General features: G+C 54.1%; 3 protein-coding genes across 8 annotated transcripts in view; all 3 read right to left on the bottom strand.

Annotated features, from left to right (window-relative positions):
- Positions 1–3795, bottom strand: part of TRIOBP (TRIO and F-actin binding protein) — a 59029-nt gene extending 55234 nt beyond the window's left edge. For all 4 annotated transcript variants that reach the window (XM_042247714.1, XM_042247711.1, XM_042247712.1 and 1 more), the window contains exons 1-3: positions 3728–3795; positions 3105–3234; positions 2011–2171 (exon numbers count right to left, since the gene is read on the bottom strand). In XM_042247714.1, coding sequence (XP_042103648.1) covers positions 2011–2124 — 114 coding nt within the window. In that variant the 5' untranslated portion in view covers positions 2125–2171; positions 3105–3234; positions 3728–3795. The remainder of the gene's footprint in view (positions 1–2010; positions 2172–3104; positions 3235–3727) is intronic.
- A 7848-nt stretch (positions 3796–11643) lies between these two features.
- Positions 11644–16323, bottom strand: NOL12 (nucleolar protein 12). Of its 2 annotated transcripts, none has more exons than XM_004006979.6 (6): positions 16170–16323; positions 14739–14844; positions 14435–14483; positions 13778–13920; positions 12382–12479; positions 11644–12073 (listed from the first exon to the last, which is right to left on the bottom strand). In XM_004006979.6, the coding sequence occupies exons 1-6, from the start codon at positions 16250–16252 to the stop codon at positions 11908–11910; spliced, it is 645 nt and encodes a 214-aa protein (XP_004007028.1). In that variant the 5' UTR covers positions 16253–16323; the 3' UTR covers positions 11644–11907. The 2 variants fall into 2 exon arrangements, with proteins under 2 accessions (XP_004007028.1, XP_012031015.1); XM_012175625.5 differs by lacking the exon at positions 16170–16323 and adding an exon at positions 14952–16064.
- A 3449-nt stretch (positions 16324–19772) lies between these two features.
- On the bottom strand, positions 19773–23019 carry LGALS1 (galectin 1). 2 transcript variants are annotated; one of them, XM_027965758.2, is made up of 4 exons: positions 22945–23019; positions 21566–21645; positions 20313–20484; positions 19773–19975 (listed from the first exon to the last, which is right to left on the bottom strand). In XM_027965758.2, the coding sequence occupies exons 1-4, from the start codon at positions 22951–22953 to the stop codon at positions 19829–19831; spliced, it is 408 nt and encodes a 135-aa protein (XP_027821559.1). In that variant the 5' UTR covers positions 22954–23019; the 3' UTR covers positions 19773–19828.
- Between the last annotated feature and the right edge of the window lie 534 nt (positions 23020–23553).

The following is a 23553-nucleotide window of genomic DNA, read 5'->3' as shown; positions in this document are numbered from 1 at the left end:
CTGGCCACGCCCTCATAGTCCTCACCAGGCAGCTAAAATATTCACTTGGAGTAACATTCCCCAATACCCTACCATTTATCCTCATGCCACTTGCTGTTCCTTTACAACATTTATCTCAGCCATCATGAACTATTTGCCTGATTACTTTGTCTCCATTTCTCTTGCTTGACTACAAACCCATGAACCAGAAACTCTGTCTGTTCTATTTAGCACTTTTCCCCCAAATCTAGCATAATGCCTGACACATTTTAAGCACCTCTTCAGGACTTCCCTGGCAGTACAGTGGTTAAGACTCCATGCTTTCACTGCAGGAGGCAAGGTTTTGATTCCTGGTCAGGGAACTAAGATCCCACATGCCATGTGGTACATCCATAAAATTAAAAAAGTAAAAGAAGAAAAAAAGCACCTCTTCAATACATGTGAACACACGAGATGGCCCAAGGTCTCATCTGGGAAGGGGTAGGACTGAGACTAGCACTCAGACATGTCTGAACCCAGGTTCCTTCTCCTGTTCCAAGTTTGACATCCCCCCACCCACTGGGAGAAGGTCATCTGCAGGGGAGAAGGACTCAGAGGGCTTTCAAGCATCTGCTTCCTGAACTTGGGGCTGAGGGCCGGGGAGCTATCTTTGGCAGTATCAGGACAGGTAGAAAAGAATCTGCCAGGTTTATTTTTCTGGTTGGGAAGATGGAAGAAAGGAAACTAGTGTGTACTGAATTAGCCACATGTGACTTGGGCTACGCAGGGCTGGATGCCCTGAGAGAAAGCATTTGTTGCCCCACTTTACCCATCAGGAGAGTGAAACCAGAGAGGTCAATGACTCATGGTCACACAGCAGGTGAATGGCAAACTAGGACTGGAACTCTGATCTGCCTGGCTCCAAAGCTGAATAGCAACTCCCTTATAATGACCACTTCTCAGAGCCTAATGCTTGCATGGAGACGGCCACCAGGCTCAAGAGGGGCACTGGGAATAGCAGAGTCATTAGGAGGTCAGCGTCAAGCACTTTTGAAGAGTCACGGTCCCATGCTTCTTATAACCCCAGGTTTACACAGACCAGGGCTGAGACTAAAACTTCATCCATCACAAAGTGAGAAAGTGCCTCCCCTTTCACTCCTCCAGTACCTTCAAGGAGAAAGCCCTCAGTGGGTATGGGGTATCTATAATACCTAACACCTACCAATCTCCCTTTTAACAGACAGACAGCAGGACCCAGGCTCAGAACCCCTTTTTGAAAAAAATTTTGGTCACCCTACTTGGCATGTGGGATCTTAGTTCCCCGACCAGAGATCAAACCAGCACCCTCTGCAGTGGAAGCACAGAGTCTTAACCACAAGACTGCTGGGGAAGTCCCAAGCTCAGAGCCTTTAGCCTGTAACGATATTTCCTGGTTAGAATTTAATGGCATTTCTGACTTTCTTTTTCCTTTTCCTTTCTTTCCTTTTGATCTTCTATATGAAGGACATGATCCTAGTTTTCTATCTGTGGTGGTGATGTAAACTTTTGTTTTAGTATAAGTTTAAAAAAGGGCATGGATTTAAAGAATAATACAGCAAGTAATGGGCTTCCCAGGTAGCGTTAGTGGTAAAGAACACGCCTGCCAATGCAGACTTAAAAGACGCAGACTCGATTCCTGGGTCAGGAAGATCCCCTAGAGGAGAGCATGGCAACCCACTCCAGTATTCTTGCCTGGAAAATCCCCATGGACAGAAGAGCCTGGCGAGCTACAGTCCACAGAGTCGCAAAGAGTTAGACACAACTGAAGCGGCAACACAGCAAGAAATAGGTTATGAGGCTTGGCAAAAAATGGTCAGAGCAGGAGAACAACTGGCATTCAGGAAACATGAGCATGGTTCTACCGCCTCACTGTACAGACTGGGAAGACAGAGGTTCTGACCACAAGGAAGGTCAGTGTCTGGGTTCAGCTGCAAGTTAGTGGCCTGGCCAAGCACCCACATCATAGACTGCCTTGTCCCAAACCACCCCAACCACTCTGGGAAGCCTACCCACCTGATGCCTTGCTCTCTGGGCCTCCTCAGGGTGGCAGCAGTCCTGACAGCAGCTCTGGGCCAGCACATCAGCTTCAAAGTGTTCGCAGGGGGCATTTCCAGCCACCCCCTCCATATCAGTTGAGTCAGGCCAAGGCAGCTTCTTCAGTCCGATGGTGCAGCCTGGGAAGAATGGCAGGGGGAGGCAAAGACCAACTGACCTGAACTCCAGCCCTGGTTTAATCCCAGACGGTCAAGGACCAAGGAAATGAGGTTATCCATCAATTCTTTCATCTGTTCGTTTATTCACTCAACAAACACTCATTAAGCACCTCCTAAGCACCAGGCACTCTGCCAAGCGTTTGACATGTGATTTCTACTCATTACTGCAGTGTTGCTCGAAGTGTATTTTGAGGACCCTGCATTAGACTCAGCTGAGCTGCTTATAAAATGCATATTCCCAGTTCCTTCCCTGATCCACCCATTCAGAATCTCTGGAGATAAGACACACAAGGCATTTATACAATGCATTTTATACAAGTCTCCTAGGTGATTCCAATGCACCCCAAAGTTTCAGTGCCCTTGACTTACAGTTAACATGCATTGTAGATAAAATGAATGCCAATTTCAGATGAGGCAGCTAAGTCTCACAGAGATTCCATAACTCACTTAAAGTCCCAGTGGCTGAACTGGATTCAAACCCAGGCTGTGTGTCTCCCTGCACTCTCAGAGGTGGGCATGAGGGACGCTGGATCCCACTGTCCACTCACACAGATCCCCTGGGAAACCCTGGGAAGAGAGGCAAGTGGCCAGCCAGGTATTTTCAGAGTTGAGGACAAAATCAGGGATGAAAGTGAACAACATAAGGTCACACAGCAAGTCTGGCAGAGCTCAGCCAAAGAGAAACCCTGGAGTTGTGAGCAGCACCGGGCTTTCCCCATTGGGCTCCACTGAGGGCTCCAACCCCATGCCCTGGCAGGGGGGCAGGGGAGCCCCACTAGAAGAGTGTGACTTGAAGATGCTCTTCACACCCCCATCAAGGAGGGTGGAGTGAGAGTAATCCATATCCCCAAGCACACATGCACCTTACCGTGCCCCCAGGTCAGCAGCTCATACCTGTCAAGTTTCCTCCAAAGTGTCCCAGGGGATCTGGCCTTAGTTGCCAATCTCAGCGGAGACCTGGGGGATTTCACATCCTCCCCTGGGGCAACCAGGGAGAAGATTCCTGGCTCCTTGACCATCAGACCTGGGGAAGTAGATGGGCACTGAGGGGGCTAGGAAGCACCCACTGGCCCTTGGTTAGCCCCGGGGTCTCTAATCCACCCAGGGCCGTTATCTCTCCTTGTCCTTCCCTGCTCCCAGTGGTGGAAGGTGGGGGGGACGCATCGGTCTTGCCCAGTCTGGGCGGTTCCTTCCTGATCCCGCCACATAAAGGAGCCTCAGACGAGAACACTGCATATTTCCCTGCGGGCGAGTGTGGGGTGCTCAACTACACGTGCCCTTCACCGATCCTGCGTCCTCCTCCCACCCCCAACCAATTAAGAACCCTTCTCTAAAATGCACTTTAGGTGTGGATTCAATTAGAAACCTTCAGCGGACATGCATGCCCCACCCGGAGAATGGATCCCTGGACCTCTCTCCATCCAGCTAGTCAGACAGTCCCTCCCCGTGTCCCTCACTCCTCTACCTTTCCTCACTAGCCTCCCCTCCCTTCTCACCTTTCCGCTCGCGGTACTAACCTCGGCTCGGGTTTCCACACACAGTGGGTGCCGGGGTGGGGTGCCAAGGGTCACAGCCTCTCTATTTTAACAATGAATCAGAACGTTGCCCGGGAGGTGGGCGAAGACCACGCCTCTGCCGCTCTCGCATAGGTTCTCCCTAGGTGCTTCATTTACATGAAGAGTGTGGGATTGGACAACCCGAGGGAAAGGGGCGGGGCGGAGGCGGGGCGGAGGCGGGCGGAGCCCAGATGTCTCCGAGTGCGGGACCCGCCGCACGTTTAGCCTGAGCAGCGGCGTCAGGGTTCCCAGGGGGCTCTCGGGGCGGCTGGCACTGGCGAGCCTGGATCTTTCTAATCTCTTTCCCTTCGGTTCATTCCCGCCGCAGTTCCCTAGTCTGGCTTTAGCCCATACCTTGGGCTAGAGACTTAATCTCTCTGTGCCTCAGTTTTCTAATCTATAAAATGGAAGTAGTAAATGTTGAGGACGAAATGAAAAGCCCAGGAGTTTTCAACTGTTTGCACATTCATTTGCACACTTCCATTGATGTGGAGCTCATTCATAAAATGCCCAGTTCCTCCTTTTTTAAAAATATGCCTTCTTTTTAAAGCTGATACTCTGCACTGTGTGCCAGCTCCTATTCCAAAATCTTTAAATCTATGAGGATGTAGTAACCTGAAGAATTCAGTACCAAGGTCCTCATTTCACAGCAACTAGGATCAGACAAATTAACTAACTCATCAGCGTCACCCAGCTAGTAAGTGGCAGAACCAAGACTAAAATCCTGGTGTGTCTGGACTCTGCTGGTCACTACAGAGCATCTTCAGTTACTAATTCTTTCAGACACTTACAGGTACCTGGTACACGCCAGGCCTGTGCTGGGCACCAGGGAAATGGTAACGTGAACAAAGTGTGGCTCCTTCTGAAAGGGCACACCCACTGACTAGTGGGAGAGACGGACCTCTGAACAGGTCGTCCTGGCTCAGGATGGAGTGAATGAAACCACATCTCATAACAAGGATAATGATCTTTCTGCTCAGCCCCAATCACTGTAAGCAAAACAGGGAGCAGTCGGCCTTTAGCACGTCTTGGCTGTGTGACCTTGAGACAGTTACTTGATCTCTCTGAGCTGGGGGTGAGGTGGGTGCTTGGTTTGAGTTTGAAGCTCAGATATGGTCCTCTACCCACCATCAAGCAGTAAAACCAGGAGCCAACTCAGGGTGGCACTACTGACAGTTCAATTCATTCAATACTTACGGAGCCCCTGAGTTGTCAGTTGTATATGCTGAGGACTCATCAGTGCACGAAAGAGCAAATCTCCTGTTTTCAGGGCGCTTACATTCTAGTGCAGACAAACAGATCTCAGACAAGATAAATACGCAATATATGGAGTGTACTGGCTGGTGGTAGTGCTAAGGAGAAAACTGAAGCTGGGGTGGGGGTGGGGTTGGAAATGGCTGGTGTGGGGAGGGAGTCACTTCTTTTTGGGGGGAAGGACTTTTATTTTTATCCTTTTTTTTTTTTTAACTGGAGGATAATTGCTTTATAGTGTTGTATTGGTTTCTGCCATACGTCATGTCAGAGAAGGCAATGGCACCCCACTCCAGTGTTCTTGCCTGGAGAATCCCAGGGATGGGGGAGCCTGGTGGGCTGCCGTCTATGGGGTCACACAGAGTTGGACACGACTGAAGCGACTTAGCAGCAGCAGCAATATATCATGAATCAGCCATAGATATACACATCTCCTCCCTCTTGAACTTCCCTCCCACACAGGGCATCACTTCTTAGATAAGGTGGTCATGGAAGGCCTCTCTGAGACGGTGACCTTTTAGCTAAGACCTGGAGAAGACAAGGCCAAGTGAGCCTACAGGTCCCAGGGAAGAGTGTTTCAGGCTGAGGGGACAGAAGCAGCGAGGCTGGAGTGGAAAGAATAAGAGGGTGTGGGGGAGAATCAGTGGGCAGGGTTGGTGGGCTGTTCTGAGGGCTCTCTGTATCTCTGGAGCCTGCCTGGTTGTACTTCTCCAAGACAGGGGAAACCGTGGGGGGTTGGGCAGCAGTCAGGGTCCAGAAGAAGGCAGGAGGAGGGGGCTGGGGAGCCAAGGGTGTGTTGGGAGCAGCGAAGGGGGCTGTTTGAGGAAGCCCCCTCCTGTAGGGGACAGTGGTAGTTTCAGCCCTGATATGGGAAGGCCAGCTACAGCCCCATTATATAGACGGGAAACTCAGACTCGGTTCCTCGATGACAGTGCCTGGTCTAAAAACATACTCTGAGTTCTCTGGGGTGGCTCAGGGCATGATGGTGGCGGCCAGGCAGCATCACCTCTTGTCACCATTTCGCCCCAGTCTCCCATTCCTCTTTCAGATCCCTGAAGAGTCTGTGCCTGCTCGCCTCCAGCCCTCTGTTCACACCATTCCCCTGGGCCCAGATAACCTCTTCAGAGATCTGGGGAAGCAGAGCAATGAGTGACAGTTCTAACCCCCTCTATCCCTCTGAGCCTCAGTTTCCTCACTATTCAAGCAGGAATGGTCATCCCAGGCCTCCTGGCTCACCAGCCTGTTGGAGAATCATGTGGTCTCGGCAGGCAAGATAGTGATGAACGGGGCTGTGACTCAACTGAGCATGGGCAGGAAGGCATGAATCTCTGAAGGGGTCATCAGGGCAGGCTCCAGCCCAAGGCTACCCTGTGAAGTAAGTGGTGATTCAAAGCCACCAGGCTTGTTTTTACTGGAGAAGCTGAAAATCTGAACATTTAGATGAAACCTCAAATTTTTAAAATATGGCTAAGTCAAATTGCTTTTAAACACTGTGTGAGTAACCAAATGAATCCTCAGGACTTTTTCATGCAGTGTCTCTGGAATGGTAAATCACAGATTGTCATCCATTAGCAATGACTTAGGACTTCCCTGGTGTCTCAGCGGTAAAGATTCCCTGAACAGGTTATCCTGGCTCAGGATGGAGTGGGCAATGCGGGAGACATGGGTTCAATTCCTGGGTTGGGAAGATCCCCTGGAGAAAGAAATGGCAACCCACTCCAATACTCTTGCCTGGGAAATGTCATGGACAGAGGAGCCTGGTGGGTTACAGTCCATGGGGTCTCAAACGAGTCGGACACGACCTAACAACTAAACAACAAGAAGTGATGATTTAAATGCCAGCCCCTCCAGGACGCCCTCCCTGGTTACCGCATACTTGGGGGAGGGCTCCCTCTGCCAGGATCTTGGGCACGACTCCCGATGGTCCTAGGATGTCTTTCACATTGTCGACCTCGTGAGTGGCGCCCCCTGGAGGTAAGATCCTGGATCTCCACTTTCCATTTCTCAGGCCTTCTTCAGCCAGTCTGGCAGTGTTAGTATACGTATCTAGAGCATGACGTATGTGAGGAAGGACCCACGACTTGGGCATACTTATGTTCTGGGTCTTTCCCTGGAGATGTACATGTGCCCAGCCAGAGACCACCTACAGCTTAAGTCCCAGCTCAAACAGACAGTGAATATAGTTAGAATTCAGCTAAAGCCACGTCCTGGCACACATCAGGGTGGGGTGGGGGTCACCTAAATCTGCCTCACCTGCAAAATGGGCTCAATGGAATTGCCTACCCTGTGGGGTTACCATGAGAACTTGGTGAGTTAAACCAGGTAAAGAGGGGCTGCTAAACAGTGAGTACCTCAACAAATGTTTTCTCTCTCTTCAAGTCTCCTCCTCTCCATCCCCATAGAGACAGTTCAGGGAATATAAGTCCCTTGAGGGCAGGGACCACCCTGTTCTGCTCAGTGCTGAGCGTGTAATAGTACTTTACTAAGCACTTCCTTAATGGTGCTCAGTAAATACTTGGTCCCAGTCTTCCTCCCACCCTCAGTGTTTCCTGACCATGCCATCAGGGAGATTTCTCTCAAATGAATCCCTGACTTTGACCCTCCTCAGGCTGAAAGCCCTCCCCAACTCAGGGACTCCTGCCGGCCACCGGATAAGGGTCCAGATCCTTACTTCAGCATCTGAGACCCTTAAGGTTCTGGTCCCTTCAGGCCTCTGCAGATTTCTCCTCTCCTCTGACCACCCCTCCCCAACCTCTGCTCCCCAAGGGCTCTCTGCCTGCCTGCCCATCCCCTCTCCCATCCACCTGGCCAAGCCATCTTTCAAGACTCATGTCAACGTCACCTCTTCACTGTTCTGTGCCCCACCCCCAGGCCTATACATCAAACCCTGACCTCCAGGGTGACCTCCACGTGTCTGTCTCTCCCATGAGATGTGAGGGTCATGTCTTATTAGTTCTAACAGGGTAATCTGAGACTCAGTCTTCTCATCTGCCAAATGGAGCTAGTACCCATGTCACAATACTGTTGTAAGTTGATAATGTCACTAGCACATTGGAGGCGCTTGATAAATTTGTTTCCTATCCTCCTTCATCTGATTATTTGCCAGTCATGGTGACTAAGAGAAAGGGAGAGAGCAAAGTTCACTGGACAGGGAAGGTCTCAGCAAAGGCCTGAGGGAGATGATTGTGGTGAGAAGCAAAAACTAGATTTAGAAACTTGCAGACAGGCAAGCATGGCACTAGGGCCAAGAAAATTCTCAAAAAGATTATTTCAAGGATTATATGAGAACACTGGTGGGGAGGGGGACTGAGTTCAGTGTAATCCAGCCAGAACTGGCTGAAAACCTAGGGGCTCCAGTCCTGTGCGGGGGTAGACACACAGAAATGACCGACACAAACTTCCCACTCTGCTCAGGGAACCCAGTTAGAACATGATCGGTGTTTAAAAGGAAGAAACACAAAGTATACCTGGAGCCCAGATGAAGAAATGACTAATTCCCAGGGGTCGGGGAAGGCTTCCCAGAGGAGGCAACTGAGAGCCAAGGAGAGCGGGACAGGCTGAGGGCGGCCTGTGAACACCTAAAGAAAGGGCTTCTATAGTGTCTGAAGGAGGCAGATGCTTGTTCAGAACAGGACTTTGCTAAGACGGATCTGCTCACGAGAGTAGGGAGTGAGCACCCCACACTAGGATGAACTGGGAACCTCTCCTCAGAACCATCCACATAGCCAAAGGAAGGGCAACAGCTCAAGTCTAGGGAACATCAAGGTCAAGGGAATTTTTTTCCCCCATATTTATTTAGTTGCCTGCACAGGGTATTGGTTGCAGCATGCAGGATCTAGTTCCCAGACAAGGGATTGATTGGGGTCATGGAGCCTTAGCCACTGGACCTTCAGACAAGTCCCAGGATCCAGAGGATTTTGGAACAGGAAGCTAAGGCTTCCCTGACATCCAGTCCCTCTCCTCCTCAGTTCCAGACCCACAGGGCGGCTCCACCTGGCCTCCTCACCCTAAGCTCCAGGGAGAATCAGGCTACCCCAAAACCAGAGCCTACTGCTGAGCCGAGGCCTGGCTCCCGGTAACTATGGCCATGGCTTTGTTTTACGAGCACAGGCCTGACCCATCAGGAAACTCGTGTAGTAACAGGAACCGATAAGCCTCTCCTATGGCTTTAGTTCCACGGTTGGATCCCGTCAGCCCTTTACAGTTCTGGCTCCTGTAGGAGACTCTGCTCCTTGCACCCCAATACCAACTCCCCCTTCAGCAACACAGTCCCCAATTCTTAGGGGGGTACATGGTTCTCCAGAACAAGCCACGCTCCTCAGCCTTCCTGGCAGCTTGAAGTTCCTTCTTCCTCCTGCCCTAAAGCCTTTGCTGCCTGCCTAGTAGCACAAGCACCATGTGTTTCTAAAAGGAGGGACCTGACTTTCATTCCTTCTTACTTTCTGTAGCTGAGAGGCAGATATGATGGCTGAAGCTCAGGCAGCCATCTCAGACCACGAGGTAGAACCCGTGTTGAAAACGGCACAAATCCAAAAGCTAAAAGCCTGCCCTCTCAGCTTCAGGCTCACTGCCTTCCATTTCTGTTAACCTGAGAACTCTAGTTTTATATAAGCCAGTTATTTTTAAATCTTGTTTCACATTCTATGTAGCTAAATCTAACCGTTCCTGATTAAGCTCCTAAAGGCCCCAAACCGCAGGGCCTGACAGATGGACAGTGACAGGAAGACTTCAGGTAGAACATGGGAAGTTCTCCAGAGGGTTCTCACTCCACCACTTTCGATCTTAGGATTGACAAAGATCACTATGATTCAACTTCCTTGGTCTGCTGGGCACAGGTGGGAGACAGACAGATGAGAATGTAATACAGGTCAACATTACAAACGTAGATTGTAAGCTGTGAAAAGACCCTATGGCACTGGGGATGGAAAGCAGGGTCAGGTGTCAGAAGCAGCTGCACACACGGAAGGTCAGGAGCCGTGGAAAGTGGTTCACACACACACGTGGTCTCACTTCAGCCTCTGGGCAGGCCTGCAGGGTAGATGTCTTATGACACTTTACATGGGGGGTAACAGTTCCAGGGAGGTCAGCAGTGGGGAGCTGACATAGCGGGCCAGTAATAGCAGTAGGACTCAAACCCCAGCCCGGCCGTGTGCAAAGCCCCCAGGCTCGTCTCTGCTCCTGCTCATGAGGGCCTGTCAGGAGACTCACTGCCCTGGGTCAAGTACCAGAACCATCTAGATGGCCCAGTAACAGACCCCGCCCTCTGCCCTGGATGGAGGCAGCCAAGTGAGGCAAGTGGCCCCACCCTAAGTCACATGGGGAGGACAACAGGAAGGCAGCAGGGAGATCAGGTGGAAGGAGCCAGAGAAGCCAGGTCACAGGGCCTCCCAGCCATATGTTCCCATGGCCAGGTGTGGCCTTTGGACATGCACAGCCAGCACCAGATGGTGTGGTTTTTTTTTTGTCTTCACTGCTGCGCGGGCTTTTTAGTTGCAGCAAGCAGGCTCTAGAGCAGGGGCTCAGTATTGTGGCACACAGGCTTAGCTGCTTTGTGGCATGTGTGACCTTCCTGGACCAGGAATCGAACATATGTCCCCAGCACTGGCAGGTGGATTCTTTACTCGAGCCACCAGGGAAGCCCGATGGTGGGTTTTGATGGTGATGGGAGAGTGCCTGCCCAATGCAGGGCCAAGACTGTGTCCAGCAGGCCCTCCATGGTGAGTGAAGGGGAAGGCCTGCCCTGCAGACCCCAGATCCCTGCCCCCTTTCCTCCAGGAGCCCCGAGTGCAGGGGCGGAACTTGCATTCCCTTCACACACACTCAATAGCCCACCAGCTTCACAGGGGCCGAGAGCTCACCCTTCAGCCCTCTGCACTCCTGGTGTCAGGGCTGGGCATGGCTCCCCGAATCAGGGCAGCACCCAAAATTCCTGGGCCCTCGTCCACAACCACAGGAACCAGTCAGCGCAGGCAGGGTCTGAATCTCCAGAACAGGTGCTCGGGCTACCCACCCTCGCACCACACCCACCTGCAGCAGGCGGACCTACACCCTGCCACCAGCCCAGCTCCGTCACTAGAGCGGGGAGTGTGCTACAAGGCTGGTTTCTGTCGGCTCTGAAGCCGCACCTGGAAGAAGTATGAAGAATTGGCAGCCCTCACCAAGCACCCACCAGCCACGCTTTCAGTGAGAGAGAGATTTTCTTTACAAATGACTATCACTCTTTTTTTGTTGGGCTGTCTGGGAGCTGCTGGAAACCTATGAAAGCTGCCCAAGTTTGGGGGTGAGAATACTCCAGGACTCCCCATCTCCACTCCTTTGACGTCAGCTGAGGAGACCAGCAAGGCCAAGGGGAGGGACAGGCCCAATGTCCCAGCTAGGAAAAGGCAGAGGCCATCCCTGCTCACCCACCAGCTGGCGTTCCAGGGCTGCAGGCAGACTCTGCATCTGCCAGGGGTGGCGCTGGGCTTCACCCCATCAGGGGGCCCAGGCCTAGCACCACTTTTACACACCCACAGGGAGAACTGTCGGACAGCGAGGGTGACCCATGTCCAGCAGTTTCCACCGCCTAAAATGCCTGCCCTTGGTGTGTGGCCTCAGGGTTAGGGACAAACCAACCACACATGTGCTTAGTTTCACAAATCTGATGAAGGTCCAGGGAGCTTCACATTTGGGCAGATGCCCCAAACTTGGTCCCCGGAGGCTCCTCCTGGGGGAGGCCAGCTCTCAGCTGCCCACACCTTCTGGAGCCCGAACCCCAGGCTGGAGGGGTGCTGGCCTCCCAAGTTTGGGCTGTAGTCATTGCCTGGGTGCAGGCTGGGTTATGAGATAGCCCAGCTGAGACAGGACAGGTCCTTCCTGAAAAGGCTGGTGCCTGGCCAGGGTCTCAGAGCTCACTCCCCGCTGTGCCGGGCTTTGCCTGTCAGCCGGCGGCGCTGTGTCTTGCTGGTACGAGTGGCGCTTGGGGGCTTCTTGGTGGTGTCCTGGGCCCGGCAAAGACGTTTCTTCTTGACCTTCTTGCGACTGTGTGCATGCAGTGAGGCCGTGAGACAGGAGATCCTATGGGAGGAAGGTTGGTGAGGCCTGAGCCTCGGTTTACCCTGGGGAATAAGGTATAGGCGGAAGGTTGGGTTGGGGGGTGCCTGACAGCCTAGCTCATGCAAAGGAAGTCAGGACAGGCCCCAAATCCCATTCTAAAGGCAGCATGCTCTGTCCCAGAGGGCCTGCCAGCTCCTCAGCTCACAGCTACAAAGGTCCTTTACCCCAGGCACTCTGCCCCACACCACCCACCATGGGCCAGCGGGAGGTGACTGTCACAACGCCAGCCATAGGAGCAGGCTCACAGGGGAGGACAGGCCAGGGCTCACCGCTGGGACAGCAGAGGGTCTCTGGACTTCCTAGGTAAGGCTCTGGTCGGCTTCTCCACGGATGACACCTCCTCCTCAGGCCCAGACCCGGCCCCTTGCTAAAGAAGCAGAGAACAGAAGTGGCGGATCAACAGGCCTGCACCTACCTCCTGAACGGTCACCCCTCTGCTGCCGCCCACGCCTGCTCGGCGCTCAGAAGGCGGCTCTAGGTGGGGAAAGGCCACGTGTGCCCTGAAGCAGGAATGACATGGGGCAGAGCTGGGTTCTGAAGTCCTCCACCGCCATGGCCCACAGTGGGCACACTCCAACACTCGCAAACTCAAGAATTCTAAAATGGAGACAAGACTGGTCTTTGTATCAGACCAGACAGAAGAAAGGGCTTCCCTGGTGGCTCAGACTGCAATGCGGGAGACCTGGGTTCAGTTCCTAGGTTGGGAAGATCCCCTGGAGAAGGGAATGGCTACCCACTCCAATATTCTTGCCTAGAGAATCTCATGGACAGAGGAGCCTGGCAGGCTATAGTCCATGGGGTCTCAAAAAGTCAGACACAACTGAGCAACTTTCACACACAGGTAACAAATAGAAGAATAAGCATCAAACACAAAGCAAGTGTGAGCTCAGAAAGGATGTAATTAAAGCAGTGGCTCTAGAACTTAAAGACACTATAACCCACGCAAGGGGATGTGGTTTACCTGGTAACTAACTATACATATGTGTGTTAGTCACTCAGTCATGTCCGTCTCTCTGCGACTCCATGGGGTGTAGCCCGCCAGGCTCCTCCATCCATGTGATTTTCCAGGCAAGAATGCTGGAGTGGGTTGCCATTTCCTTCTCCAAACTATACACATTCATGTGCATAAATCCCTACACAACCCAGACACAAGCTTAACTGAAACATACTTTCATAAGACAACACCTGCTGGGATGCTTTCTGACACTTTTGATAGTTTCCTTTTTTTTTTTTAAATGCTGGTTGGAACTTGCTATGACTCACACCCCACAGGTCAGAGCAGAGAGATGTGTCTTGCAGGGGTAGCAAGCACAATCAGCCACTCTCGAGGGCTTCTAGTGGACTGACCACCCTTATCCTCACAGCGACCCGGCAAGGCAGCTGCTATCATCAGTGACCCCCAATGTACTGGTCAAAGGAAGAAGCAGGCGAGGCAGAGAAACCTGCCCAAGCTTCCACAGCTGCTCGTGGTAGAGCTGACCTCTGAAGCCCCAGGGTTCAGGGCTTTGGTCCAGGCCCTGGAGGGTTACCCAGAGGAAAGAGCCCCTTGTACTGGAATCCTTGACATGGACCAGCCCCTTGACATGGACCAGCGCTTACTGACTCGCTTGATAAGCCAGGCTGACCCTGTGTCCCTTCTTCCCCCAGGCTAGGAGGGAGCCCCACCTCAGGCGTGGGCAGGCCGAGCAGCCGGGCCCCTGAGAGGTCCAGGTCGCTGATGGTGGTCACGGTGACTGTGTGGTTGGGGTGGTCGTACTGCACCGACTCCGTCTTTGCTGTCACCAGCCGGTCTAGCTCATCAGCCTCCTCTGTGCAGGGTGGGTACAGGACCAGGCCTCAGCCCCAGGACACAAGCAAGCAGGCTCCGGCACACACCCCACCCCTGACTCCATCCCTGGAATGTAACGGCCCCCTCTACTCTATAGAGTGGCACCCGGAAGTCACTGGCTCCAGAGTCTGGCCAGCAGACAAGTGCTGGAAATGACCCAACTCCTCCCTTCATGCTCCAGGGATACCCCAGACCACCTGGTCCCCACCTGGACCCCAGGAGCTGCTGCCACCCTCAGTCCCTCCAGGCCTCAGAAACTGGACTTTCTGCTCAGGATCCGTTTGCCAAGAGGTCTGGGTCTCCTCCTGGTCTCTGATTGACTGACATTTAGAGGTACCTGAGGACACCCCTGGCTCCTAGGGCACCACCAAGATCCCTGAAGCTAGGGATGTCAGCTTCTCTGCAGTCTTGTACCCCTTCCTGTCCACCCACCAAGGGATAAATAAACTCAACCGACTGGCTATTCTCCAGGTCAGGTCAAGGACTGGACTTACCCAGAGCCTCCTCTCTCTCTGCCAGCATCTTCAAGTATTCCTGGTGGCGCTGAAACCGAAGGGAAGGCAATATGATGAACATGGCCTCTCAACCCAGACACTGCTCCCCTCCAGGATGAGTAAGACCATGGCTTGGAGGGAAAGATCAAGGGATCTTACCCTGAACCTTCCCCACACCTGGACCACGGCATCTCTATCTGCATAAACTGCACCCCAGGCCTGCCTGCCCCCTCCCCTCAGCCCCTCAGCGAGGCTGCAGGGCCCCTGGGAGTCAGAGACACTTTCCTGCCCTCTCCCTCTGCACCTCTTCCCGGAGCTTCTTCTGTTCCTCCTTCAGCCGCTGCTTGATCTCCTCAATGGCTGCCTTCTTCCGCTCCACCTTCCTCTTGTGGAAGCCTGTCAGGTACTCCCTATAGCAAAGAGAGACAATCAGGACACAAGGAAAGAAGGGCTCACTCCAGGAAGGGGACGGGGGTGGGGGGGGGGGGCGCAGCAGGGAAGCTAATACTGCACTCACCATGTGCTAAGCACCATTCCAAAAATGTAAACGTATTAACTCATGTAATCTTAACAACATGCACACTGGGTGGTTACTGTTGTTCAGTTGCTCATTCACGTCTGACTCTTTGTGACCCCATGGACTGCAGCATGCCCTGTCCTTCACTATCTCCTGGAGTCTGCTCACATTCAGATCCATTGAGTCGATGATGTTACCCAACCATCTCATCCTCTGTCACCCCCTTTTCCTCCTGTCCTCAATCAGATACCCATTCCCAATTCACAGATGGGAGACAATGAGGCAGAGAAAGGTAAGATGACTTGCCCACGGGGGTCAGAGAGTGTAAGGTTAGGGAAAGAGAGGGAGGTGCTGCCTCTCTCCCCACTCGACACTCTCCTGGGCTCTTAGTTGCCAGCAACAGGGGCAGGTGGTGGGCATAGGCTGAGAGCCTTTGAACCTAGAGCAGGTGAGGGTCCCTTCTTCACTGGCAAACTCTATTCCTCAGTGAATTAGGCCGCTTCAAGTGGGGCTTTCAAGGCCACCCTCACCCAGACCTCCACAAACTGTCCATTGGATCAACACCCATTTCCCCAGGACTCTGCCCCTCGACTCGTCTGTAGGTCCTGTTGATGCCTCCCTGAGTTTCCTGATGATGCCCCAGCACTTCCTTCCCCCACGCTCCATCTTATCTCAGGCCCTCTCATCTTCCTTAGATCCGGCCGCACCATTCCTATCTGTTATGGGGCCCAACACCAGGCTTTTCGCTGACCCACTACCATAGGTCCAGGTGGCACTCTGAGTGGGGCTAGACCAGACGCTAAGGCTTAGAGGACCGACTCAAAGGTCCGGAGGCCTTTGTTTCATTCGCTAATTACTCATCCAAAACAGCTGAGTCTACTGTGAGTCCATGGGATCGCAGAGTCCGACAGGACTGAGAGACTGAACACCACCAACTGCAAGCGAGACCGCCAGGTTGGGGAGGGTGAAGCCCGCTCTCGGGCCGAGCACACAGCATCACAAGGCGGCCTGGGGAGCAGAAAAGCGACGCGAGGGCGGGGCGGACGATTCCATCCCTCCGGGCTGGGGGGCCCAGAGCCGCGGCTTCCACCCGCCAGGGCTCCGCACTACGCCGAGAGGGCGGGACCGGAAGGGCCTTCCGCGTGAGCGTATGCGGACAGACCCGGCCTCGGCCTTGCCCGGCGGCCCGAACGGGATCCGCTCAGCCTTGGCACTCACCGCCGCTTCTCCTCGTCGAAGCTCAGGATGAGCCGCTGCCGCCTGTCGTCGCCATCTCGCTTCTTCTTCTTGTTGCGGCCCATAGCAGGAACGCTTCGGCGGCGAGGATTCCGCGCACCAAAGACACTTCCGGTTGTAGGACGGCCAGCCTCCCGGAAGTGCTCCGCAGCGACGCTCGGCCGTTCCGCTCGCCGGACCCCGCCTTTTAAAGGGGCCGCCCTGCGTTCCTCCCGTCCCTCTCTTCTTGTATAACAGGCGGGATCTCTGCCCCCGCCCCTACGTTCCCCACTCCCCGCAGCTGAACAACAGGGTGATGAACAACTGTCTCTCTGGCCCTGCACTGCCGCTAGTGGCCATGCCGCTTGCCATCCTTGGCACCCTACTGGGTAGAAGCATTGCCTTGGCTGCAGTGGTGCGCCCCGCCTTACCCCCAGCAAGATGCCCGGCGACAGGCCTTCCGTGGAGGCTCAGAGAGGGGAAGTAACTTAAAGTCAGCTCGTTCTCAAGTGGTGTGCAGCGTCACCCCCGATTGCTGCCCTGTGTGTGGAGTGCTTCTGCCCTCTTAGAACGTCCGGTCAGGTGCAGAGACTGGAACCGAGTAAGAAGACAGCTAGATCTCTGTGCAGTCGGCCCTCGCAGCCCACCCAGTTGGAGCTGCCAGCCCACGAGGGGCTCAGGGAGGCCACATCTGCGAAAGTTCCCAGCGCAGAGTGAAGCACGCCACCTCGGGCAGGTGCCATTGTTCCAAACTCTTCCCTGGGAGTTCCAGGTCCCCTTTACTCCAGGGAAATAGATGTGGGACTGGCAACCCCACCCAGACTCCAAAAGCTTGAGAGCCCTTTGCTGCAGTTAGCTCACAGTCTAACACACTTCCCTTTTGGATCACTTTCTCCTTGTAATTATTTTTATGTTCATTGAGCATATTTTTATGTTCAGGCGCAGCAAGAGATGGCACATTTTCTTAATAGAAATGCTGATGAAGGTGATAAGCCAAAGAATTAACAGCAGCTGCCATTTAGTTCTTTGCACGATTATCTTTTTTTTTTTTCTGGCTGTGCCACATAGCATGTGGGATCTTTAGCCCTCCAACCCGAGATGGAATCCATGTCCCCTAGAGTGAAAGTGTGGAGTCTTAACCACTGGACCGCCACGGTCCCTAAATGATTATCTTTTTTGAGATATGAGTCCCATTATAATGAGGCTCAGTGAGGTGTGGTCACTTACCCAAGGTCACACAGACAAGAAGAGCAGGTGCTGAGGGTAGAGCCCTGTCATCTAAAGACAGAACTCTACTTATTGTTTCTCTGGACCCAGTTTCATAGGCCCTTGGGACACACGGGGTCTGAAAAGAGGTGAAGGGAACCAATGTTTACAGAGCCCCTACTTTGTGCTAGGCACAATGCAGTTCTCCTCATTATCTCAGCTAATCCTTGCAACAGTCACACTAGGTGGATACTAGTATTAATGCAATTTGATAGGCGAGGAAACAGGTTCAGAGAGGTTATGTAACTGGTCCAAGGGCACGTAGTGATGGAACTGGGGGTTGAACATAGGTCTATCTGACTCCAAGCCCAGTTTCTTTCCTCCACAGTCAGTGATCTCTCTCCTAATCTGCCCCAGGAGCTTTCCTCCGCCTGGTTGTAGTCCCAGTCCTGGTATATTGTGTGTTCAGCCAGTGTGGAGAGAGTAAGTAGGGCGAGAAAAAGGCAGTCAAGGAGACACTTTCTCCAATGTCCAGCAGAGGGCGCCCCACCCACAGCCAGACTTCCAAAGCTGTCTCTCTCTGGGTGGCCACTTGGGTGCCCCAGGAGAGCCTGGAGATTGGGTGTGGCTCAAGGCAGCTCCCAGCCTGTGTGCTCCATCCTCCGAGGCCCACATAGAAATGTGTCCTGCAGCGGACCCACTGAGATGGGAGTGATCCACCCAAAGAGGCCAGTTGAAAATAATAGCCTGCATTTTACAGGTGAGAAAACTAAGGCTGGGGGAAAGAGACCTATCCAGTGTTTCACAGCTGATGCTAGCTGTTCTGGAGACTGAAATTAGCCAAGCTCCCACCCCACACACACCTCAGGAGGCTGCCCTGGGGTTTGGGGGTTGCCTGCTGAGGTTCTGATTCTAAGCCTTTTGGGAACACTGGCCCAGTCCCCAGGGGCTGTTTCCCAGGGAGGTAGGGGCCCTACAGGAGGGAGCAGAAAGGAAAGGGGGCAGAGGCGTGGTCAGTGTGCAGGGTTGCCCAACAATCAGTTCATGTCCCATCCCTTGTGACAAATGAGCATGATGGAGCTGGGTGAAGCCTTGCCCTCCAGAGTAACACAGCATGGCTGGCCTTGGAAAGCACATCCTCTGGAAACCGGCAGAAGGGCTCATGGAGGCCTCATCACAAGCTGTGTGAGTCCTCTGCACTCCTCTGCTCTGCAGGGAAGAAGAGGCTGTGTGTAGCAGGAGGCCTACCTGCCTCTATTTCTAGGCTCTTTGCAGGGGCTAGCATTCTCCTTCCCCCATTCCTCCTATCAGAAATGGGGCAGCAGGTGGTGCCAGGGCCATCGCCCAAGCCCACCTTCCCATTGTTGGGTTAAGGGTCCTGAGTTTCCAGACTGGCACCCTGGTTGCCCTTACACTCTAGCATTCAAGGGTGTGGCCAGGCACCACAAAGCTGGGGAGCTTGGGGAGCCCCAGAAGGCTCAGCTGGGCCTGGTACAGACTAGGGAGTCACCACCCAGAGCCCATTTCCTCCTCTTCAGATTCAGGGGATAAGATCTCAAGCGATAGTGGGGCAGGGACGGGTATACTATCCACTGCGTGTTTGTCATGTGCCAGCCCTGCGCTTGTCCCCCTTCACACACCTCATTTCATCCTCACAACAATCCCGTGAGAGGCTCCGTGCTATCCTCCCCGAAACAGGCTCAGTGAGGTCAATTAAGGCCCAGAAGGGCACACAGCTGGTTTCCCTGCACTGTCTGAAATCAGACGGCTTCTTAGTTTATGAAAACAAATGAGGGGGCCCCAGGTATTCTTCCCTCTACCTCCCTCTGTGCTGCCTGATACCATGGCATGAATCAGCCTGTTCTTGCCTCTCTCCCTGTTTTCATTTATTCAACACCTTTTGAGCATCTACTGTGTGCTGGGGTCCCCTGAATTGCGAACTGTTTGAGGGTAATGACGGGCTTATTTAGTATTGAGCTCACTACTGGGTACTGAGCTTTCTGTTCAGCCCAGGGGACCCAGGGGAAGAAGATGTCAGTGGCACGTAAGAGGAATGCCTGCACTTCAGTCTTTGCGACCCTATGGACTGTAGTCTGCCAGGTTCCTCTGTCCACGGGATTTTCCGGGCAAGAATACTGGAGTGGGTTGGAAGCCCACTTAAGAGGTATAACATCAAGGGAGTGCCCTGGCGGGTCCAACAGTTAGATGCTTTCTCTGCCATGGGCCTGGGTTCCATCCCTGGTCAGGGAACTCAGATTCCACGAGCCACATAGCACAGCCCCACCCCCCAAAAAGGTATGCATCAAGGTAGTGAATGAAAGTGAAGGAAAGGGCAGAGACAGGGCTTGGGGGAGTTGGTGGAACCCTCCTCTTCCACACCCACACACACAGGAGGCTGGATCAGGGGGAGCACAGGCAGCTGCCTTTATTGGGGGCCATGGGCTGGGGCCCATATGTCACTCAAAGGCCACACACTTGATCTTGAAGTCACCACCTGCAGCCAGGTAGTTGATGGCCTCCAGGTTGAGGCGGTTGGGGAACTTGAATTCGTATCCATCAGGCAGCTTGATGGTTAGGTCTGTCTCGTTGAAGGAGACGCATACCTAGGGATGCAGAAGGGCAGTGAGCATGTGGACCCCACAGAGACCCTTGACTCCACGGCCACAGCTGCAGCATGCAGGTCCTAGGCCCTCCCAGAGCCCTTTCCTCACTCGGCCCTGACAACAGCCCTGCTTCATGGGTGAGGCCCTGAGGTTGGGAGAAGGGGATATTGCTCACTGAGGATCACACAACTAGTGAGGGAAGGGCAGGGATCTGGGAAGGGAGAGGAAGGGGGACCGGGGTTGGAGGGTTGGGACCTAGGTCTCTAGCCACTCAACCCAGCTCTGCCCCAGCCCACCCAGTGCCCTGATCCCCTGCCGCCCCCAGGCCCCAGCCCACCTCCGCGACACTTCCAGGCTGGAAGGGGAAGGCAGATTCCCTCTGCTCAGCCCCCCAGGCCCCACCGTCCTTGCTGTTACACACGATGGTGTTGATGTCCCCATGCGCTTCGAAACGAGGGTTGAAGTGCAGGCACAGATTGTTGTCATCTTTGCCCAGGTTCAGCGAGAAGCTAGGGGGTAACAGGTGGGCTTGAGGCTGCCTCCACCGGCTACAGCCCCCTCAGACCCTCTAGTCTGTGCCCCCCAGTCCGTGTGAATGCACCTCGCTGGGGAAACTCACTGAGCTGAGAAGCAGGAAACCTGGATTCTAGCTGTGTCCCTGCTTCCTCCTTGCTTTGTGCCCCTGAGCAAGTCCCTGCCCCTCTCTGGATCTCAGTATCCATATCTACACAGCCGAGGCTGCACAAAGAGCATCTCTTAAGGGTCTTGCTATGCTGACAGCCAGGACTCTTGCAGACATGAATGTGTGTCCCAGCCCCTTTGATCAAGGTCAGAGACTCCCTCCAGATGGCGTCCTCTGGGAGGGCAACTGTCCTGGCCGTCTTGTCTATCTGTAGCCCTGGTGCCCAGCACGAAGCGTGACACACAGCAGGTAGATGCTTAATAACTGCGGGGCTCATGAACATTTGCTGAGTGGAGCTAACAGCAATGCCTATCTCTGAGGGTTTGGAAAGAATGGCACAAGTGGTGCGCGTGAAACCTGCGGCTCTTTTATACGGTCAGCTGGTCATCATCGTCACCGAGAGATCCAGCATTTCACCTTCACACAGCAACCTCCCCCCTCCATGAACTGATTAACAAATAAGGGTCAAGGCGGTGGGTTGACTGATGCAAGGTCACAAGAGTCCGGAGAAACTAGGCCAGCTGGCCGAAAGAATGATGAGTTCAGGAAGAAGTGAAAGAAAAAAAACGGATCTCGGAAGGCGGGCAGCAAGGGTGACGCCCTTTCTTCCCTTCTCCCCGCCTCCTCAGGCCCCGCCCACAAAAGGGGCGGGAGGAAGGCCAGTCGAGGTAGATGACGAGGCCGCAGCTGGTTCAGTTTAAGGATGAGACAATGGTGGGGGCGTCCAGACCCCGCGGAGAAAGTGACTCATCCAGAAGACACTGCCTCAGCGGCCGCGGACCTGAAACCTGCCCCCGCCGGAGGGAGGGGCCGGACCCAGCCAGCCACGCCCCTCAGCGGGCCCGGCTCCTCCCTCGAGCTGAGCCCCCGCCCCTGCCGCCCGCCACCCCAGCCCTCGTACCCCTCACCTCTTGGCGTCTGCGGCCACCTCGCCCCGCACTCTGAGGCACTCCCCAGGTTTGAGATTCAGGTTGCTGGCGACCAGACCCTGCTAGACGAGACCCCGCCCAGCCGGGTTAGAGGACGCAATGGCGGGGGCGGGGGGTGTCTAGAGAGGTGGGTGGGGATTAAGGGGTGGGGTCGTCCCCTTTTTAGGGTGCTCTGACCAGGCCGACCTGAAGCCTGAGGAACCCGGCTGCAAGTTCTAGGCTCTCCATCTTTGTGTGGTCCTGGGCAAGTCCCTACTCCCAGCTGGGTCAATTTCTTGTCTGTAACAGGACTGAGAGTCTAAGAAGACAGGATCTAGAAGTTTCTGCCGTTTAGCCTGGGGATTTTAGATGCCATGTCTAGCCTGCTCCATTGCCTGCCTCGCTGAATAGATGGAGAGAGTCAACCTCCACATGGTCTCTGCGAGTTAGGGGCAAAGGAAGGCAAGTGAGGCTGTCTGTACATCTGCTGGAGAGGGAGAGGAAGAGGCCTGGAGCTGGGCGGTGTCCACCATCCCCTTCAAGGCCCTCTGTGCAGAGAGGGACAGGGGCTGGAGAGGAGTCCCCTAAGGAGCACAGTTAGACCCCTCTAAGAAGGGAGAATGGGCCCCGGGGTAGGAGCCTGCACCCTGGCTGGTTCAGGGTTAACAAATGCAAATGCAAAGCTTAACTGGTGTGAGTGGTTCCTCCTGCCAAAAACTTGAATCCTGTCCCTCGGGGCCTGCAGAATATTCTAGCTTCCTCCTTGATATCCCTTATCACACAGACACACCCCTCCTAGCCTGGAGGAAAGGGTCGTAGGGCACTCTCCCCTAACCTTCATCTGACCATCTGGACAGAATCACCCACTGCTGCGGGCTAACCTATACAGGCTACCCCCAGGGAGTGTGGCTCAGATCCTGGCCACTTTTCAGAGCTCTCTGGAGCACAGGGTGACTCTGCCCTGGCCCAGGGACTGGGGACAGCTGCAGGGGGGAAGGGAGAGGAGTTTCTATGGGGTGGAGGAGGGGGAAGGGAGAGTGTCCTGGGCACTAAGAAAATGCTCCCCCCGCCCCCATGTCCAGTCGGCCACACCCTTTCCACTCCCACTTCTCAAAAGAGCTGCAGTAAGTCAGACCATGGCAGAAATAATTGTGCTATCAGACTCTGGAGGAATCCAGAAATTTCTTAAGCCAGAGAAGGCCTTGGGGGACTGTGGCCCTACCCTCATTTTACAGACATGGCCACTGAAGCCCAGAAAAGACACTTGTTCAAGGCCGCACCACGGGAACTAGAACCCAGATCCTGATCTACCCTAGCTCTCCCCAGCTGAGCCCCCAGACCATCTCTGGGCCTTAGGGTAGGGGGGTCCGCATACTCACACAAGCCATGATTGAAGAGAGAAGGATGTTCCTGGAGTTTCGGCACCAGCTGTCTGAAGACTCTGCAGGAGAAATGGGCTTTGGGCCGCTCCCACTCTTTTAAGTGGACCAGACCCCGGTGAGTCCCGCCCCCTGGATGCTGAGCCAATTGTAACTCAGGAATGGGATGGGGGCCACAGGAGGCGGAGTTAATGGAATTTTGAAGCCAGTTCTGAAGCAGAGATGACCAATCGGAGTGGAGACCCCCCCTCCCCCGTCATTCCTTCTTAGCCACTCCCACAAGGTCCAGGGTCCACATCCCAATTCTCCTACCCCTTCCCAAAATTGTGCTGTGGCAAGGATTGGGGGAAGCCAGTGGAAAATAGTTTGAGGATGAATTAGGTCCAAGAGTTAGCGAGAAGAGGGCCAGGGCTAGCTGGCTGAGCTGGGGGGATACCCAGAGAAAACAGCTGAAGGGGTGCAGGGTCCCTCGAGAATTAGATCTGGGGTTCGAGAGGCTCTGTTCCTTGGCAGGGGCCAGGGCGTGGCCCACTCTGGGCGCCTCTGCAGAGGGCCCAGGACCCATTAACCACAAAGCCCTGCCTCCTCCGGAAACAGGGATTGCGGCTG

The sequence above is a fragment of the Ovis aries genome, chromosome 3 (assembly GCF_016772045.2).
Source record: "Ovis aries strain OAR_USU_Benz2616 breed Rambouillet chromosome 3, ARS-UI_Ramb_v3.0, whole genome shotgun sequence".
NCBI lineage: Eukaryota > Metazoa > Chordata > Mammalia > Artiodactyla > Bovidae > Ovis > Ovis aries.
The sequence above is the reverse complement of the archived record's forward strand: the minus strand, read 5'-3'. Positions and strand labels throughout refer to the sequence as shown.

Bases quoted from the DNA above. Each gene is read 5' to 3' on its own strand.
- NOL12 (XM_004006979.6), bottom strand. From the start codon at position 16,252: ATGGGCCGCAACAAGAAGAAGAAGCGAGATGGCGACGACAGGCGGCAG. The intron at 12,480-13,777 runs GTGGGGCTCCCT...CTGCTTCTTTAG, and splicing joins TCGGCCTGCCCACGCCTGAG to CAAGGGGCCGGGTCTGGGCC. The intron at 12,074-12,381 runs GTGAGCCCTGGC...TTCCTCCCATAG, and splicing joins GACCCTCTGCTGTCCCAGCG to GATCTCCTGTCTCACGGCCT.
- LGALS1 (XM_027965758.2), bottom strand. The intron at 20,485-21,565 runs GTGAGGGGTACG...GTTACCCCCTAG, and splicing joins GTGGCCGCAGACGCCAAGAG to CTTCTCGCTGAACCTGGGCA. The intron at 19,976-20,312 runs GTGGGCTGGGGC...CTGCATCCCTAG, and splicing joins AGCCTGGAAGTGTCGCGGAG to GTATGCGTCTCCTTCAACGA.